Raw genomic sequence first — 20,198 nt, forward strand, 5'->3', positions numbered from 1 at the left:
TGGGGCTGTCCGCTGCTCTGTGCGCCTTCACCCTGCCCCAGAGAAAGAGCAGGGCAAAGATGCTGATGGTGTTGGAGACAGCAGGAAAAGCCCAGCCCAAGGGGCTTTAGAGGCAGACTGATTTACACCTCTTCCCACAGTTAAATTCTAGTTTGGTCTCCCTAGGACTCCCAGGGCTATTGACAGCCTTCCCCTGCAGTGAAAATGAAAACCAGATGAGAAGCACCCTCCTTTACCTCCAGTTGCCACGTGCATCTTGCCTGGGGGCAGGTGCTGCCTGGGGGCAGGCGTAGCTGCTTGGCCCTGTTCAGCAGCGGGGAGGCTCTGCAGCAGATCAGATCTGCCTTCCCTAGCTGCTGCCAGTCACTGCTGCCTGTGGGGGAAATACTAAGCCGATTTCACGGTGGTGGGAGTGTACGGGGTCAAAAGAGCATTGAGAAGCTGCATGGCAACATCCCATGGGACTTGAAAGGGCACTTTCCCATGCATGTGTACTGCAAGCCCTGCAGTTAAACCACGATGCTAATACAGCAGGCATGCCAGACTTGGCTATAGCCCTGCCATGTCCTCTTTCTTGCTGCTTTCTAGGCTCTTGCTTCTGTTTCGGCTTCTATAAATAACTACTGTGCTGTAAAAGTCTTTCCAACGTCTGGAGCCTAACTGCTTCCCCACCTAGTTCAGGCCCTCCTGGAAGCAAAGCAATGGGAGTCCGGGAGAGCGGTTTGCCCTGCAAGCAAGCCTGTGTGCCCAGCATGCAAAGAGAGCCAACTGTCCTCAGCCACCGGTCACAGGTGGCCCTGCCAGCTGTGCTGATGTCACTGGTGTCCCCGTGAGCAAGATGATGCATATTTGCAAGACCTGCAAGAACAGAAGGAGAGGGACAGCTTTATCACTGTTTTGAGCTTTATTTAGAACAAACATATTGGAGAAATGGCACATTTCTGATCACAATGTTGACCGTGTTAGCCATGGATCTTAAGAGGAATCATACTTTTCCTGAATAAAACACAGTTGTTGCTGTAATTTTTGGTCTCTGCCAGGAGGTGCTGGGACGTGGCTTTGCTGTTGGATAGTTGTTTCGCAGCTGTGCAAAGAGAACAGAGCTTGCAGAAGCACCCTGCCATAAAAATTACAGAGTTTCTGATAGGGGCCCTCTGGAGGGGTGTCCTGTTGCTTTGCTTGGCCATGAACCATTCGTGGATTATATGACAGAAAGGGGAGGGGGATAAAGAGGCTGTTTTTAAAGGTCAAAGAAGTGGAGGCCTTTGAGAAATTTTATGGCATGTCTGTTATCAGTGGCTCTCTCTGGACAAACGTTGCCTGACTGTACAGTTGCCTCTTTGGGGATATGTTGATTTTGTTAACTGCAGGGTAACTTCACTTCCAAGACAAGGCAGATGCAAATAGAGTCTAACACATCCAGTACGCCCATAAGACCTCACATAGCAAATCCCAGTTTGATTCAAACAGATTTTCTAGGATAACAAGTGTTTTTAAAATCCCTTGTTGAAGAAGCCATTGCAGTCCTCTGGAGGTGGTTCCAGTAAGAAATAACCTTTCCTGTTAAAAATGCCTCCTTGTTCCTAGGTTCAACTTGTCTAGCGCCACTTTCTCTGCAACTCTTCTTGTTATCTCTTTGCCAGCTGGTTGTTGCAGGTCTGTTCCCATTGCAGGCGCTACCCACCTCACTGCATCCTTGTAGCCTCTCTACTGCCATAGCAAGATGAAGCAGTCTGGAGTCAAAACCTGGTCCCTGGAGCAACCAGCAGAAATGCCTCTTCCCAGAGAACAGTCCCTGCTCCCAGTTGCTATTGACTCTCCCTGGCTGGCCAGCCCACAATAGGTTTGTGGATCTTAAGTCTTTGTAGTGTTTCAGAATTTTACTGGAAAGTTGCATAGATGTGTCACATCACATGTAATTTCTTAGATCAGCATTTCTGTTTATATTATCTAAATCTGTGGTTTTTTTCAAATGTGGTTGCAATTAAATTAGTTTGACAAAATCTGATGTCCATAACCCCAAGCTGATTTGTATTAATTATATTCTTCTCCTTTAATTCTTAAAGTTAATCGAACCCCCTAACAGCTGTTACATCATTTTCCTAGGAACCAGTGTCAACTGACAAACCCACAATGACCGGGACAATCTTCTTTACCCATTGAAATACTGGTGTTCCCATTAATATTTGCAGTTTCTCCACAAATTCCATGGTCCTGCAAGACTTACTGGAAATAAACAGCAGTAATCCAAGACCTTTGTTGTTCAGGTCTCCTAAAACTATTTAATATTAATTCTCTAGACCTTCCAATCCACAGCATCTAAGTTTTGTGTTTACTTTTTAACAGCCACCAGCAGTTCTGTGGACTGAAAAGGGTTTTGTTATTTCCTATGACTGTACTGCTTGTTTTTTTCAGTCCACAGAACTGAAATATTTATTCTGCATCTACCTTTTGTATTTACTTTTTACATTAACCGCTCACTGTTACTATTTCCATGCAGTAAGGGACTCCTACTATGGGCAGGAATCTCTGGTTTGCCTCCTTTTAAAGCACTTCTTCTATAGATGTCCCTTTAGTTTTACTGGTCATACACATCTCCTTTTGGTCTTTGTTTCCTTTCTCAATTTTCCATAATTCCTACATTTCTATTTATACTAGCTTTATTTGTTACATTTTTATACCGTGCATTTCATTTCACCTTCAATCCAGGTTGGTTCTTTTTAACTAAAACAACTGTTTTGAGTGCAGCCTGTTAAACACCTCGGAGAATGCTTAAATAATCACCGATACTATCTTTCTGCATCCTTTATTCTTCTGGCTGAGCTGAACAGTGATCGATTTCCTTTTGGAAAAACGCTCCAGATGCACTTATTAGGGGCCTCAGCTTCGTCCTGTTTGCTGGTAAGCAACGTTAACGTGCTGTGCTCGCTTGCTGCATCTAAGCACTGCTGGGGTTTTAATTCTGTGGTTAATTCCTCTTCACAGGGAAAATGAGGTCGAAGACCGGATTCGCCCACCTTGAGGGCACCCTTTTGTTAATCGAGAGATCCCCAAATTCAAAACGCTTCTAGGGAGGGGAGAGGGGAGCAGGTAAAGGGGGAGGCTCTGGGGAGGGGGCCAGGACCCCTCCTGCCAGGCAGCCCAGCCCGCCGCGGGGATGCCACCGCGCTCCCGGGCAGAAGTTGCTGCCCCCGCTCTGCCTGCCCGCCCTGCTTCGCCTGCCCTGCCTGCCCTCCTCCGGGGGTCGCGGGACCCCTCCTGCCAGGCGACGCGGACCCCACGGGGATGCCAGCGCGCCCCCGGGCACAGGCTGCTGCCTGCCCTGCCTGCCCTGCCTGCCCTCCCCCGGGGGCCGCGGCCGCTGCCGCTCACCTGGCTCGCCCCTCCCAGCCGCCAGCCCCGAGCGGGGCGGGGGCGGGGGCCGGGGCAGGAGCGGGGCCGCCCGGCCGGGAGCGGGGCCCACCCACACCCGCCCGAGACACCCGGCGGAAGGGGAGCGCCCGCGGGACACCCGCACCGCACGGCGCCGCGCCGGGGCAGCTGCGCTCGCTGCCGGCATGGGGAACATCACCTGTGTCCCCGAGGCGCCGGCGAGGCTCCGGGGCTCGTTCAGAAGGAAGCCCTCGCTGAAGAAAGAGTGAGTACCCTCGCTTCTGCCTGGGGCCGCCGCCGGCGTGCTGCCCCCCCCCCGCCGCCGCTACCCCCCGCGCAGCCCCGGCCGGGCGGCTGCCCCCGCGCCGCGGGCCGCCAGCCACGCACGGGCTCAGCGGAACGGGGCTTTTGCGGGGTTTCGCAGGGTGCTGGGCAGCGCCAAACGCCACCAGCTCGCCACAAGGGCCCGGGAGGGAATTCTAGGGCTCTGCCGGCAGCCTAGCTCAGCGGCGCTGCCCCCAGGAGAAACGCGATTTATTTAATTTCGTTTTGCAAATTAAAACTCCCCTCTATGCAACAGGCAGGGCAAGGTGCAGAATGCCTGACGCTCCTTGTATTCACTTGGGAGTTTATTCACGATGCCAGAGTTGCAGTGCTGTGAAAAACCCACATTCACACGCTTCTTACTTTAGAAAGCCCCAAACCCCGCCACCCTGCCCGTACGATTTGACCTGCGTTTGCAGCCCTGAATGGAGACAGAACAGAAAATGTCCGTGAAATCCTCTGGGGATTTTGGAGCTGGGCTGGCCAGGGCAGCGTTCGGGTACCACAGTGGTGGATGGCTGTTCCAAAATAGAGCCCACCAGCGAGCGCAGCACACACTTCCCTGCACACTGCCTTTCCCACTGCCCACGCTCCCATTCACGCAGTCACAACACTGCTGCTGGTGCCGAAGCACAGGTGAAGCAGAGCCCTTCCCCATCCTGAGTGCTCCGGGCTGGAAGGGAGCTCTGCCAGAACCAGGGTGATTCCTCATGAACCTGCCTGCCCCATCTACAACGGGCTCAGCATATGGGCTGGGCTTTGAGACAAATCCCATGAACTCTGCTAGGCTTTCTAATCAAGAAAGGGTCTCCTGTACTGCTGTAAATTGGGAGCAAACCTGTAGGAGTCTGTGGAGGTACTGTGGGGTAAAAGAGAGGGGATCAGCTGGGGAATTTTGACCCTGGAGGGCTGAAATCAGGTAGCTGTAGTGGAGCAACCAAGCCCCAGAGCACCTCCTGTCCCCACTGACCCCCGGCTTCCCACACTCACAGCTCTCCTTACAGATAAGCCTAGTTTCTGCTCAACTAAACACTGCAATCTGGTTGAAAGAGAGCGCAACTGCTGAGAAGTCCCAACAAAGCAGTCCCAGTGCTTCTTAAATGGCATCGGTAACTGCTTGTTAGTGGTGTGCATGCAAGGAGAAGCGGGGGGCCTTGCTGGGAGTGGAAGGAAAGAGAAATGAAAACCACAAAGATAGAAACAAAACCTTTTTGTGAGTGTATGTTGGTGTATGTATATGTATGCATCTCCAGTCTAGGGGCTTTGGAATAGTTGTCAGGACTGGATTCGGTCTTTGCATTTTGCAATGGAACATCTGGTCCTTCTGCTGATTTGGAGACACAGATGAGCCTAGCTGATCGTTTTGTTATGCAAGGACATGTAAAAAAGCAAAGAAACACCAAGTGCAGCACAAACCCCATTACAATTCTCCCAGGCTGTTCATCAGCCTTTTGCTGGGCTGGGAATGGTTGGAAAGCCTGTGACAAATTGCTTGCTTCGCTTTCTGGCTTCCTTATTTCTGAGCAGAAATCACTATGCATCAGCCTAGATCTGTGTTTGCATGTGTGCTTTGGTTTTTTTTCTCCCCTCTGTAGGCAAAATGGCAAGAAAAAAATGCCCAGCTTTTTTGGTTTAGAAGGAGGACGGGAGAGAGAGATGACCACAGACAAAATCCTGCAGTATATCCCAGGAAAGGCAAGTACAAACACATCCAAACCCCTTCCCCACTGCTCCCAGAGATTATTCCCATCAACCTCAAGGACAGCGCTGTGCATAAGAGGGATGATGGGTCTGGATCTGGATCTGGGGGCAGCAACAGGTCTGTCTCAAAGAGATGGAGGTCATCTCTGCAGCCCAGGAAGGGGTGAGCCCTGTGCCCTTCACAGCAGCAGAGCTGGCTGCTTCAGGGTCCCCATGCAGGTGTTGGGGGGACCTGCCATCAGCCACAATGTGTGACAGGGTGGGAGGCTTGCGCTGAGAGCGAAGTCGGCAGCACGGTGGGAATATCACACACCCCTTTGCTCTTGGTTCTTTTGTTTCTGGGTAGCCTGTGAAGGAAGGGAAAATTAGAGTGAGCATTCAAAAGTAGGATGATTCATTCCCACGCTGGAATGAGACGGAGCCGGCAGCGTATTAGCAATAAGCCCTGGGAAGGTAATCAGGAAGTGCAGGTCCATCCCAGGCACGTACCAGCCTTGTGGCCATATGGCCTGTTTCCCAGCACTGCTCAGGGAAAGGAGAGATGAAACTATGAACTCCGCTATGTTTGCTCGGTCCCTTTGGGTGGGCCAAGGCTGTGGAGCAGGCTTTGGGACCTGTTGGTCTGTACTGTGTGTGCATCTCCCCCACTGCATGGCAGATAGGCTGTGTGGATGTGGAGGAAGGGGAAACTGAGGCAGGGACTCACAGCTTGACAGAGGTCAGCAGCAGGACATTATCTCTTGGGTTTCAAGCTCCTGACTAGGTGTGCTTGGTGTACTGGAGGACCCAGTTCTGAGCAGCCCTGCTCACGTAATTTGGGTTGCTGCAGAGATTCAAACATCTGCTCCCCACAAGCAGGCTGGCCCTTTCCTCGTGTGAGCCTGAGAAGGGAGCAGGACTGGGACCCTACTGCTGGCTTGTGAGGGGGCCATGGGTGAGTGCCACCCTCTTTCTTGGGGAACATGTCCTGAACTGTACAGGTGGGAAGCGCAGCAGAGCGGGGACTGTTTCACAGTCCTGCCTGTTATTTGTGAATGAGAGTAGCGGGCATGGTTCCCTGTGGGACTCAGCTGGCATCCAGAAGGTTGGGCAGCACCAGGTCCCAGTCAGATCCTGGACTCTAGCAGGGGGAGCTGTCATGTTAGTGGATCCTGGAAAATGAATCCTGCAAGCTGACAGAGCGAAGGTCACCAAGATTATTTGATTATTTGTTCAGGAGCGCAAGAGAGTGTGGGATCCCTTCAGGGAAGGGTGGAGCACTTGTTTAGATGTTACCCTCACCTGGGGCAGATGGGATCCAAACTCTCTGCTCAGCCACAAGCTTCTTGTGTGGCCCGGAGAAAGCCTTGGCTTAGTCCCTTTCCCACTCCTGTCTTTTCAAGAGAAACACTTCTGAGAGGGCCAGGTTAGAGAGCAGCTGCCAGCACAGGACTCTTCTGATGGAGTTTCAGAGGAGATGGTGTCACCAAATCTCTGGCTGTGGCAGGCAGTTTGGGACTGGGGCAAGTGACATTGCTGGAAACCAGGCCCCCTCTGGACCCTGCCATGGGCAGCCGGCACACAAAGCCAGCACCTTTTCTCCCACCACCCTTCTGCCCTGTTTCCCACACTTGCCAGTTGTGCCTTTCTGGGAAGCCTAAGCAAAAGTGAGGGGGAAGGATGTGCTGGAGAGTGGTGCTTCTCATTTGCTGCTTTTATCATTAAACAGCAGCTTTTGGAGCCCCAGGGCACCAGCCTTGCAAGGCTGAGCTCTTCCTGCTGCCAGGGTTAGTGATTCAGCTGGGAGTCACTGGGGTCTGCAGGGGCTGGGGCAAGGTTAATTATTAACTTGCTCTACCTGTAGGATGAGGCATCCAAGACAGAAGGAGAGAGGGAAAGAAAGTCTCAGGGCACTTGCACTGCCAGAGAACCACTGCTTTGCCAAACCCTGAGAGAAATCAGGTTTCCAATGATCTGTGCTGCCTCAAACCCAGCACAAGATAGCTGAGCTAACAGAAACAGTGCTAATCAGCATGGGGCTGGGGCAGGAGAGTGCTTGCCACCAGCCCAGCCCAGCCAGGGGAGCAAACAGCTGGCTGGGGAGGATTTCAGAGGGATGGTAAATGCTAGTTCACTTTAATTTTGGCTGCACGCAGAGGCATCCCCGCAGTTTCAGGGAGTGCATGGGCCAGGGAGGTAAGTGATGCTTGCGGAGGAGGCTGTGACAGCTCTGCTCCCCAGCCCTCACAGGACATCATGGGGTTCCCAGTCCCGCTTTTTGAGGGATGGCCAGGTGCAGGCTGTGCTGGTGGCTATAAACCTGTCTCAGGGAGGGCAGGGATGCACTTGTGGATCTAAGCCCAGAGACAGCTGAGATTCAGCAGGAGCTGTTTTCTCCAGAGCCTGGGTTTAGGCAAGTCCTCCACATCCTGGGAAATTACTGTTGTACCTAAGCAGGTGATCAGGAGTTTATGGGAAGCACCGTCAATCTTACAAAGCGTTTTTGTTCTTAGTGAGAAAGCCTGAGCCAGCGCAAGGCAGCCTGCTTCTCCAGGTGGGGGACAAAGAAACCATAGAACCTGCAGATGGACAAAACAGATGAGCTCGTGCCCTGTCCCCCGGGCTCCTTCTGTGGCCAGGGCAGGATGGTGTCTGATGCCACCTCCATGCCATCCAGTGTAAGTGGCCTCACAGAGGAAACCCCAGAACTGGAGGTGGCAGCTGTGGCCACTTTGCCTGCCCATGCCACCCGCCAGCCCACTTGGCCATGCCACTGCTGCATGCTGCCTGGGAACCAGGCTGCCACCCTGGCTCACGGGCAGGCCAAGTCACAGCCCGGCCCTGAGCTTCAGCTCCTCAGCAGGAAAAATGGGGATTGTGGTTGTGCCTATCCTGGACAGTGTTGGAGAAAAGCGGCGGGTAGAAGGTGGGCGTCACTGCTGCCCCTGCTGCAGCACAAACAGGCTGCGCTTGCTTTTGCCAAGGGCTTGTGCTAGCTGCTGGATTTAATGATGTCCAGCTCCCTGCTGCTGGATTTAATGATGTCCAGCTCCCTGCTGCTGCTCCTCAGTGTGGGCAGGAACCTGTGGAAAGTGGCGAGGGCAGTTCCCCTCGCACATAGGCAAAGTTGTATTTATTTGGCCTTTAACAGTGGCACTCCAGTGAAGGACGTAAAATTGCTAGAAAAAGACCCAAGGGAGACCTGCTTGGTAAAAATACCCAAACAAAACAACAGAAAATGACCTGAACAGCCCCGTTTCCTCCTGCGAAACCATAATACTTGATCATGAGTGATAAAGACTGCTGGGGCTTGAGAGACTGGTGTGGCATGGGCGGGCAGGGCAGCTGAAAGGGCAGCAAGGAGATTTCAGTGATGTGATTCCATCCTGTCCATGGTCTTGGAGATGCCCCCATGCTTAGCCACTAAATGCAGCTGTCTTCTCAGTCTTGCTGCAAACCCTTGCAAGCTGGGGATGCTAGATGCTTGTTTGGGAGAGGGAGGTATCCCATTCACCACATGGACGTACCACATGGACAGTGGCAGTGGAAGCTCTCCCTTTCCCTCTTGACCACAGGAGGATCCCAGTGGAAGCTGACAGGTTGGCTGAGCTCTTCGCCAAAGCTACTGCTGGATTCCCAGCTCCCAGGTTGCTTTTGCTTCCTGGGGCCTTACTCCTGGGAAACTTGGCTGCCCTATTCCAGGCAGCAGCATTGCTTAGGCAGCTGGTAGCTGGTGTTGCCTCTTACCACTGTGACTGTAATTTCATTACTTTATCCTCTCCCCCCTCCCTGTTGCTGGTTGCTGCCCTTATCCAAGCAGTGTTTTGTTATTGCTGCCACAGCTGTCAGGTGATCAGTTGCTCTTTGTTCTGACAGCAGCTTGTAGCACAGATGTAATCTTTTCCTATGCTTAATTGCCTCTCAGTGAGACGATTAATTGGCAGCCAGCAGGCTCCCACCTCTAGGGAGGACCTGGGTATGTGTTCATGGGTACTGCATGGAGCCGGCTGGAAAAGTTGGAAGAAGACTTTGAGCAGAGAAGGGGTTAACTTGTGTCCTAAAGAGAGTTAGAATAACAGAATAGTTTGGTTTGGAAGGGACCTTAAAGACCATCTAGTCCAAGCCCCCTGCCATGGGCAGGGACAACTTCCCCCAGCCCTGGTGGCTCCCAGCCCCGTCCAGCCTGGCCTTGAGCCCTGCCAGGGATGGGGCACCCACAGCTGCTCTGGGCAGCCTCTGCCAGCACCTTGCCACCCTCACAGGGAAGAATTCCTTCCTAATATGTAATCTAAATTAGATATTACTATCTTATTTAATAATTACCTAATTTCAGGGGGACCCTGGCAGGAACCCCAAGCTTTGCAGGTGGAAGGGTCCTAACGGTACGAGGCTCCTGTTACCAGTTCAGCAGCTCTGCTCTGGCCTGAGTGCTGCCCATGTCCCTGGCACGGTTATGAGAGGGGTTAATCTCATGCCAGAGGGGTGAGTCACAGAGGGCCCAGCAGGACAGATCTGGGTAGCTCTGCTGGCTCTTCATTTATCACGGGGCTTAGGCAGCTGTCTCCTTGGCATGGTGTGCAAGGAGCGGGCACACGCCAGCCAGACAGGTTGGGTAGCGGGGAAGCACTAGCTGCTGGAAGCCCCTGGCTGTCACTTGATCCCTGCTGAGCCCCGGCAGCCCTCTCCCTGCTCATTCCTGGAAATGCTGTTTGAACAGAAGCGTATGAGACACAGGGAGCCACATGCCACCTCTATACCCGGCCTCCCAGCTCCGGCACAGCCATGCCTTCGCTGGCAGTATCCCCAGGAAACACAGCTGCCAGTGCTCGGGGTGGGGTCCGCCAAGGTGGGCTCACAGCTGACAGAGCAGCAGGGCAAACCTTGCATCTCCCACCGACCTTTCTCTTTTCCTTGGGAAGGAATACCCAGAGTCTGCGACATGTCTAACAAAGCTGGCATTTAAGACTCGGATTTGCAAGTGGAGTGTAGATGTGGGGGGAATCAGTGGTGTCTGTGGTCTCACTGGGATACAGCCTGTCCCTTCTCCCAAGGAAATCGACCAACCCCCAGAGATAAAAATGTTTTTCTCTGGGAAACTGCAGGGAGAGCTGCTCACGCCTGGGACTGGTACAGTATCTGGCATCTCCGGGCTGTGAGCAGCAGAGTGCTGCAGGGGTGTGCGTTTGTGCCATTCTGCGGAAGGAAGAATTTCCATATAACCAGAATGCAGGAAATAAGGGAACCCCCTAGTCCTGAGTGCTGTCTCCCTCATGTCAGCCCTTGCTCTCTGGCAGTGCTTGCTGACTTCCCTTAGCTTTTTGCACTGACAACGAGCAGCTTCAGGACTCGGCACCATGCTTTTATGGCTGTGGGACTCTGCTTCAAAATTGTCTGGGCACCTGAAACAACAGAGTCCACCTGGAGAAATGGAGGAATCTGAGCAGATGGGAGAGCTGAGGAATCCAGGTGGAACTAGTGCAAAGAAAACATTTCCACTAACCCCAGCAGAAGGCAAGCTGTGTTTGCTTAGCCCTGATCAGTCCTTGTTCCAGTTAATCTGGTGCAGATGGCAGGAGGTTGTCCGTGGAGCTGGGACACCCTACATGTAGGATGTGCTTCAGCACACACACACCCTTTCCCACATCTTCCCAGCAGTAACTGAACCCTCACTCCATGCTGGCATGGAGACCCAACAACAAACATCTTGGCCTGGGTGCCTGCCTTTCTGAGCAAGCCCTTCAGGGAAGATGTTCTGGGAAAGTCTCTTCCAGACATCAGGCCCCCACCTCTCACCAGCTTTGATTTGTTTTTCCTGAATCCTTGGTACAGAATATTCAGAACCAGGAAAACCAGAAAGAAAACTTGGACCAGAGGTTCCCCAGCCTGTTCAAGAAGGGACGAAGGAAAACGGTTGTCAGGAATATGGGCAAAATGATCTATTACTCCAAGGTCAAGTTTAAGTTCCAGCACTGCCAGGTAAGCTGTGGCACCTGTCTGTGGGCATTTCTCTTCCCAGGCACAGAATGATCCTGTAGGACTGGGAAGTAAAAAGTGTAGTTCTAGGAAATGTTACTCATGGAGACTTCTTTGGGCTGCTGCGTGGCCCAGGGACTTCTGTTGCCACATGATGCATGGGTACCGGGAGCACCCACTGGCTCCCATCCCACTGGGGACCTGGGCCGTGCTTCTGTGCTCAGCTACTGCGGCGGCAGCAGATCCACCAGCAGAGATGCGGTGATGGCCTTTGGATAAGCGACTGCTGGCTTTTCTGAGCACAGATCAGTCTGAGATGCAGAGGGGAGCTTGGAGGAGGAAGGCATCCAGAGATAAACCCAAAATGTGTCTTTTCTGCAGGAGGTGAATGACTGCTTCTTGGAGCTGTTCCAGTCTTACCTGTACTTCCAGTCTGTGGGCTCCAGCGGACTCACCTACCAGGTAGGGCATCTCCCAGTCACGCTGGGGCAAGCACTGGGGAGTCGGGCGGTATGGCCAAGCTGGGGTCACTGGGCAGACAGGATGGGACAGAGCAGGAGGCTCGCTCAACTGCTGGGGCTTCCACTGGCCTCCTCTAAGTGATCTCAGCCAGTCCATTGCTGTGGATGCCGAGCTCCTGGGGGAAGAGAGGGTTTCCTCCTAAGGGCTGTACCCAAACAAGCTCAGTTTCACCTGGGTCCCTGGCCTTCTCTGTGGGCAGAGATAAAGGGCCCACAGAGGTGGAATAGGGGCTTGTGCAGGTCTGGCAGGCAGGACCAGGGATGGGAGGCATTTAGGCTACCTGGACTTACCTTTGTGTAGAGTGCCAAGCACAGGAGCTGGGCCTTGGCAAGGGTCAAAGCTCCTATTGCTCCAGATCCCACTGGCCTTGGTGCCAGTGGCGGATTTGGCCTTGGTTTCTGAACCAAGGGGGAGTTCTTCATCTGCAGGGCAGAGAAAGAGGCATGTGGGAGAGGGTGGAAAGAAAAAACTGAGGGCAAGCTTGAGGAGCTATCTTGGCAAACTGTTTGTCAGTCTTTTAACCTGACGATGCTGGTGAATTACTAACAATAGGCTGTTTTGCACATGCAGCCAAAGAATCACAAACACATAAACAAAAATCCCTGAAATTGCTCTCCCTCCACATGAGTGAGTAACTAAAACTGACCATGGCTGTTTTGTAGATGTTCATAAAATCCGTTCCTTTTAGAAATGATTTATTGTCTTCTAGGTGAGTTGAGGCTAATGCAATATACCAATACAATCTCTCGAGCCATCCAGCAAGCCAGCCTTCAACTGAAAAGACACGTCAGAATGCAAACAATATTACAAAATCTCCCATCTACTTTATAAACACCTCCTTAGTTTATTAATTCTAGATGAATTAAAAAGGAGTTAATGTGCCAGTACTGGCCCCTAGACATTACAGCCATTAGGATCTTTTACAGTTGTTTAGAAAGCCCAAGCCAGGGAGCACAAACTTGTCATCTGTTCCTGAGCCTCATTATAGTGAGACTCTGAAGAACTGGAGTTTAGAAACAGGACAGCTTAATTTTGCTTTATGGTCATTTCCATCTTTTGGCTTTCTTGTGTTAAACCAGCATTGTTTTGCTGAGGTTTCTCTTAAAACTGAAAGACTTGGAATACAAAGAAAGTGTTCCTGCCAGCATGGCAGAGGATTGCTGCAGTACTAGCCCCACGGAGCCCAGGGAGCTGCTGAACCTGCTTCCTTTGGGCCGTATGCTGGATCAAAGTCCCAAATGCTTCCCCTCAGAATAACACTTTGCAGTCTAACAGTGTGAGCCACAGCAGCCTGCCGGTGCCAAGGCTGGACTTCCAGTCTCCTATGGCAAGGAGGCATTAATTACAGAGCCTGCTTGTGGGCTGCCCCCAAAATAATGGTGTGTTCTTATGCAGGGACTGCTGCCTTTAAAAGAGCTGAATGTGTGTGAAATTGAGAATGGGAAGAGCACTGGGCAGGAGGATCATGCTTTCCGCATTGCAGGTTGGTGCCTTTTTGTTTGCTTTGAACAGAGAACAGAGAGTATATGAACCATGACTGTCTCTGCTCTTTGTCCTGCTCTGAGCTAGTCCCAGAGAAGAACCACATAGTGGAAAGAGGTTGCAGAGAGCTGAAGCTCTTCCTGCCAGCATTTGCATCTTTCCCTCCAAGGCTTCCCTGCTTCTAAATGTGTGGAAGTGATGCCCAGGGCTGCAGGCAGGGAAGGTGCTGGGTAGGGAGCGCAGAGGAAGGATGGTCCTGTGCTCCAGCTGGTTAGTACTAAGGACACATGGTGACAGTTCCCACCTCTGCCCAGTCATTTGCTCTTTGTGCACCGCATCTGAATGAAGGAATGGAATAAAACTCCTTCTCCCACCTCTCATTGCCATATAAGCCCCGAGGCCAGGGAGTGACTGAGCAGGCAGGCGTACAGCTGTCCCTGTTGATGTGTGGCACTGCTCAGGCACACAGGGTGGGCAACAGTGCCCAGAGGTGAGTTGCCTCTACCAGTAATGCCAGGCTGGTGCCATCAGGACCCAACTCTTCCCTCACCAGCACTCCTGCTTCCACAAGCTTTTTAAACTTTTCTCTGAGTGATCTTGCTTTATAAAAGTCTTAACTGGGATAACAACCTGTCCAGAGCGTGGCTGGAGCTTCTTTGGGCTTAGTCATTGCTGACTTACAGCAGTTGCAAGCCCCTAGGAGCAGTAGTTAAAGCATGAAGTACATGGAAACAAGTAAAAAACCCAGTAATGGTACAGAGCCAAGAAAGCTTGTATGTGTTCTAGGCCCACTATGTACTCTGGTGTCCTCTGTTTAAAGTTATACAATGGCCACTCCATCAAAAAAAAAATCACATAAATGATAAAAAGGAGCCAGTACAAATGATCCATTAATTTTAAAGACTGTTGAGTTGTGGTCTTGTTACACGGTGCTAGGCAGGGCTCTCCAACCCTTTTTGGGAGTCTGTAAAATGAAGGAAAACCACTCCCAGGCGTAACCTGCCAGGGGCATCTGCACTGGGGTGGGTGGACTTGTTCTGCTTGTATTAAAACATGCAGGAGTGCAGATGGGTGGAAAATTGCTGCAAGCTTTGTTGGGTTTGTGTCCTGCTTAGGGATGGAACAAACCAAAGCCCTTCTGACAGAGAGTGCTGTATATATCAGGAAGCAGTGACACAAAAAACCCAGGGAGGTAGTGATATTTAGGATTTCCAGGAGATCAGTAGAGCAGTTTTATTTTTCTGCCTGAGGGTGAGAAATCAAGGCACGGAGGGGATAAGAGCTTTGTCCATGGCCCCACACAGTGTCAGGGTGGAAGTCTTTTGTCTCATGACTCTGAGCCACAAAAGACACGTATCCATTCTCTTGCAAAATCCCATGGCATCAGTAGTTCCCCATGAACTGAGCTTTCTAGGGTAGTTCAGTACATCAGACGATGCTTGGCACGATCGCTGAGAGTGTGGAGGTGGTGCATGAGAATGAAGCCTGGCGGCATCCAGAGCTGTCCCTTGGTGTGCTGGCATGGTGGAGAGGATGGCGGCTGGCTGTCACCTTGGCTTTGTGGTCCATCTCTTGCACAGTTTCCGATGCTGATGAAGTTCTGGAGCACCTTGAGTTACCTTTGCCTCACCCGCAAATGTTGCAGCTCTGTAGTGTCTCCAGACAGAAAGATCTGGGTGGGAATAAACTGCTGCTGCTCCGGGAAAGGGCTTTCTTGCTTCCAGTGCTCCTCTGGAAGCATTTGCAAGAAAAGAGGAAGGACAGGGCAGAAGAAAAGAGCATGAGGGCTGGCACAGGTTGCTCAGCATGGCTGTGTCATGACTGTGCCACAAACGTGCCCTTGGGGCTGAGGGAAATGGCAGCAACTGAATAAACAGAACAGCAGCCTTCCAGGCTCTGCTTTGCAGCCTCCCCAGCAGCTCCTCGAACAAGCGTCAGGCACATCCCAAGCTTCAGGCTTAGGCAGGAGTTTCTTTTCTCATTTTCTCTTCCTTTGGGGCCCTGTTTGTATGTGGCTGCGCAAACAGCCCTCAGGATACATCTGAGAGGCTGGCCTTAGAGGAGGTGGCAGAGCAAGCAGTGCAGTGTTAAGGGTCATGCCCTACCAGCCAAATTCCTGATGTTTGTATAAAGGCCTGGATGCCCAGAGGAGCAGTCAGAGCTGCCACAATATCTAGATAATGCTCGCACCTTTATACCCTCCTAGTAACTCTACAAAGTAGGGAATCACTTCTCTCCATTGGAAAGACAGGGACACCAAAGCAAGAGGAGACAAGAGAACTCCAGAGCCACAATGGTACGTAGGCACTTGGATGCCCAGTAATGCTGGACACCTAATTACTGTCATGGGTGTGAACAGAGCGACTTATGGGAAGTCGCTCAGGGAGTGTCTACCTCAGTTTCCCCACCTCTGCTCTGTCCATATTAGTGCATTTCCTGCCAGAGGTATCTCAAAGTCTTAATTAGGTGATGTTCATAAATAATGCAGGGATTATGGGATGAAAGACTCCATAGAAGGGCAAAGTATCATGCTTATCCAGTGCGCTTGCTTATCTGAATACTTCAGAGTCCCGCAAAGCCAGATCTTACTGAGCATGCACCAAGTATGGTTTAATATGAGATCACTAGTAAATTATTAATTATAATATGCATTCTGCAGCCAGCCAGAAATTATTATTAACGTCACTAGATTATGTCTTAGTGAGTAGCAGAGAGGCTGTGAGACTTTTTTGCTTGTGCTGCTAAGTGAATGATAGCTAGAAACATTAAATCAACAAGATACAGGGCTCTTCCTCCCTAAAAGAGTATGTCTGAGAGCAGCTTCAGCTTGTCTGGCACAGATTGTATTTGGCAAAGCAATAAATAAACAGTGTCAGAAAGCTACCAGTGTTCTACATATTGAGTGCCAAAGTGAAACTAAGAAATAGCAGGAAACTTTTGCACTGAGTTAGGCTGTCTGCAGCAGCACATTGTGATAATCTCTGCCCGCGGAGATGCTTTTCACAAACTGGGGGGGGGACTTTTACAGCTGAAATCTGTCTGTTGATTTCAAGCTTGACTTCTGTACTGTCTTTGATTTTTGTTCTGGGGCTGGTTTTGGACTGAAAAGTGACTGGTGGTCAGAGCTAGATGTGGCTGCATGAGGAGGTGGCAAGAAGGTGGTGGAGCAGTCCCTGCCGGGGAGCTCCCCAGCAGCCCGATATGAGGCAACCAGCTCCAGGCAGCAGCAGGAGGGACTGGAGCATGATGTCAACAGAGCAGTGCACTCGCAGGCAGCCTGTGGTGTGATATGCCAAGCATAACAGCCAGCTGATTACTTATTGATGCTGCAATCAGTGCCCTTATCTGCTCCGCTCATCTGGTGTCTCGCATACCTAGGTCCTCTGCTGAATCCCCTTATCGTGTTTTGCCCTACTGAGTCAGAGCTGAAGCAGTGGCTTTATCACCTGGAGAAACAGATCCAACTAAACGGAGGAAGCCTTGGCTTGCCCTGCCTCTCTCAGGTTAGTATCTTGGGATGGTGCACGGCCATTTCCCATGGTGTGGGCTCAGAGCTGAAGGACTGGGGAAGCTGGGCCAGCTGGGTGGATGCTGCACTGCTCCTGCCGTGTTCAGTGGGAGGGATGATCTCTGCAGCCAGCCTCTCTCAGCTGTTTTTGCCACATTTCTAGGCACTCATCTAACACCTTCCTCATCCAGAACCCTGAGTGCCCCGTGGGGCTCTGGGCACCTCCTCCAGGCTGGAGAGCTTAAGCAGAGGCCTGGGGATGGAAAGGGAGAAGGGCTCTGGGTCCACTTCCAAACGCTCCTTGCTGTGCTTGCTGCTCTTTCAAAATGTCAGAAGGAGGTGTGGGATTAACTCCTGGCCTAAACCCCTTTTTCCAGGCCAGCTGCTTGAGTGCTTCACCACATCAGTCAGGGAGCTGCCCCTCTGGCGTGGTGCACAGGGGTTTCGGTGCCACTCACACCACTGCCAGCAGCTGCCAGGGCTGTGCATGGTCTGTATTTCAGCCCTTCTGACATGTGGCAATCGACGCCCCTCTGCCAGCAGCACGTACCAGCCTGGCAAGGGCCTCCGTGTGGCCCCGGCTCCTTGCTACCTGAGGCACTTGCCAGTTTGTCAGTGCCTAGAGCTGGCCCCAGGCAACACACCTCAGAGCTCTTGCTTCCTTTAGTTATTCTACCACCCCTAAGATAACCATGGGTAGACAGGCTAATTACCCACACTTGACAGACATGTTATTGCTTGGGAACTCCCCTGTCAGTGGAGGAACCGTGTGTTTGTGCTCAGATGGCCTTAGGGTCTTAGGTCTGTGCAGCCAGCACCGGAGTGAGTGTGAGATTTGAGTCTGAATGGCAACCCCAAAGGTGCTCGGTGCTGCTGAGACCTGGCAGCAGCCTACTGCATTTCTGTCGCATTTCTGCTGCATTTCTGCTGTGTGTGCATGCACACACAGCTTCTAATTTTGGAGCTTGCCGTTTATGTAGTCTTTTGCAAGGGAATTGCAAGAGGGGCTGGCAGGGTGTGTGTGCTGAAAGTAGACCTGCGACCCAGAGATGCCACTGCCACAGCCTTCTAAAGGGTCAGAGATTTGAGTCTGGTTCAGGGAAATTCTCACACAGCTGGTTGCTTGTGCAATTACCCAGAGATTACGAAACATTTGGAGGAGAAGACTGGGGCCTAGAAAACAGGACCAGATTCAAGAGACCTGTCTTCTCTTCCAGTCTCTGGAGGGTTTCACTTCCCTCCCTGTCTCCACCTCCCAACTTGTAACAGAGGTATCCCCTTTGAAAGGCAATGTACCGGTGATGCCAGGTACCAAGTATGGTTATTCAGTCCCAGCTGGAAAACTAGCTCCTGCACAGACTTATTTATTCTTTCCTGTTTCTGCCACACTTGAAAAGTGTCCTGAGATGGGCTGTGCACTAGCCAGACTCTTAGGGGAGGACATGTCTACCCTGCTTCTCAGTTCTGCTCCTGTCCCTAGAATGACTGGAAGCAGAGCTCTATGGGGAAGGAGGAGTTGCGGTGGTCTGTGCAGAACATGCCTGTCCAGGAGTGGAGAGGGACCCAGCGGGAATCCCTAGGCGACGTCCTCTGTGTTTCCAGAGTCAAGCTTCAGCATCTGCCTTTCCAGGTAGGACACATCTCGGGGGAGCAAGCTCCTGTCAGCATGGCTCAGAAAAGGCAATGGATGGAGTGACTAGTGCAGACTCCTGCCTACCTGCTGCCGCTAATCCAATGGGTCCCTGGAGGGTCATTTTACCCACATCCCAGTAAATGGAAAGATGTTTGTTACTGCCTCTGTGGCCCAGCAGTGGTGCTTGGGGACAGTGCGTGCATAAGCATTTGCAGGACAGGGCTGGCAGCTGGAGCTGGCAGGAATCTCCCATAGAGTCCTGTTGCAGGGAAGCCAGTCGGCTGTTTCCAGAGCCCTTGCCTCAGGCTGCTGTCAGAGAGACAAAATAAAGGGCTCTCCAGATCTGAGCCCTGTCTGGCTGTTCATAGGAAGCCCTCTTCCTCTTTACTTTCCAAGGAGCAGCATGACCGGCTGTTGGTGCTTTACCCATCCACACTGGTGATAGTATCTGAAGAGCGCAACAGCCTCTGTTTTAAGGTAAGTTCATTTTGGAGCACCTTCTTGTTCTCTCTCACCCATCCACAGTGGCTATTGCAGCACTTCTTTGGCTTGTTGCTCCCCTCCACCTGGGTTCCCTTGTGCTCCTTGTTTTGACAAGGGCTTTCCCTCCACACTGCTCCCTTGCCAGCTGGCAGGTGAGCAGGCAGAGGGATGTTGCAAGCTATCTTCCCATGAGAAACACCTTGCCCTCCTACAAAAGCCTGGGGGAAAAGGAGCTGACTGCCAAGGAATCTGAGTCTCTGGGAGGAGGGAGGCTGGCATATTCTGTGTGGTTATGCTGGCAGAGAGCCTGGCTCGCTTGCTTGAGACAGGAGCTGGAACAGCCCCAGAGAGTGCCCCTGTGGAGCGGGGGCTTTGCTTCCCAGACCCTGCACTGTGGGACCACTTGGAACCAGGTAGCATCCTGGCAGCACATCTGATGCTCGTGAGGAGGGGCAAAGGCAGCTGGCTGGCGGACAGAGGGGAGAGGCCGCTGCTGGTGCGCTGCGTTTGCTGCTCTTTCTCTCTGTGGAACAAGGGCTCTGAGCAATGTCTGGGCATGCCAACGGAAGGGCCAACAAGGACGTGGAGGCCTGACTGCCCTAGGGGATGTGAGACAAGCTTCTCTAGTCCACTGGTGTGCCTTTACTTGTAGGAGCAAAGCTGGGAGCCTCCGCACAGATGGGCAGTGGCACTGTGGGCCCTGGGAGCTGCATTCGCATTGCCTGCAGTCTGAGTGGCCCTTAAGCTTGATGGCCAACACCTATCTTAACCATCATTGCGATGGTTGTTAAATAGCCCTGTGCTTTCTGGCCCTGTTTTCCCATGCTAGAACAAATGTGCCAAAAAGAGCGCTGAACTGTCTGTGAACCTGCATGTGCAGCAGCACTGGCACATGGTGGAGCAGAGCTGAGCTGCTCCTCCAGAGCAGCAGCATCCTTCCTACTCACTGAGAGAGGAGCCAGCGGCAAGGAAACCCTGCAGAGATTGAGGGCTTGTGAAATTCAGTGTGAACTCAATGGGGTCCTTCCTCACATGAATTCTCCATGTCCACATTAGGCCCCGAGCCATGCAGGATGCTTTTAATTCAGGGACTGCCCCTGGGAAGACCTGCACAGAGCATCTCCCTGGCCAGTGGAGATGGCTGTGCATCCATCAGGAAGGGGTGTGAGGAGGGATATAAGCCGATCTCCTGTCCTCCATCCTCAGTGCAACAGTGGAGGG

The 20,198-nt window shown here is 52.1% G+C and overlaps 1 protein-coding gene across 5 annotated transcripts in view; it reads left to right on the forward strand.

Moving 5' to 3' along the window:
- Nucleotides 1-1,759: 1,759 nt before the first annotated feature.
- Nucleotides 1,760-20,198, forward strand: part of PLEKHN1 (pleckstrin homology domain containing N1) — a 28,395-nt gene continuing 9,956 nt past the window's right edge. For 3 of the 5 annotated variants that reach the window (XM_037380766.1, XM_037380767.1, XM_037380770.1), the window contains exons 1-7: nt 3,779-5,391; nt 11,206-11,352; nt 11,731-11,811; nt 13,267-13,354; nt 16,732-16,856; nt 18,342-18,491; nt 18,891-18,971. In XM_037380766.1, the coding sequence (XP_037236663.1) occupies nt 5,041-5,391; nt 11,206-11,352; nt 11,731-11,811; nt 13,267-13,354; nt 16,732-16,856; nt 18,342-18,491; nt 18,891-18,971 (1,023 nt within the window). In that variant the 5' untranslated portion in view covers nt 3,779-5,040. Of the gene's footprint in view, nt 3,638-3,778; nt 5,392-11,205; nt 11,353-11,730; nt 11,812-13,266; nt 13,355-16,731; nt 16,857-18,341; nt 18,492-18,890; nt 18,972-20,198 lie in introns of those variants that run through there. The other 2 variants (XM_037380768.1, XM_037380769.1) reach the window with 2 other exon arrangements.

This window comes from Falco rusticolus, chromosome 3 (genome assembly GCF_015220075.1).
Source record: "Falco rusticolus isolate bFalRus1 chromosome 3, bFalRus1.pri, whole genome shotgun sequence".
In the NCBI taxonomy this organism is placed as follows: domain Eukaryota; kingdom Metazoa; phylum Chordata; class Aves; order Falconiformes; family Falconidae; genus Falco; species Falco rusticolus.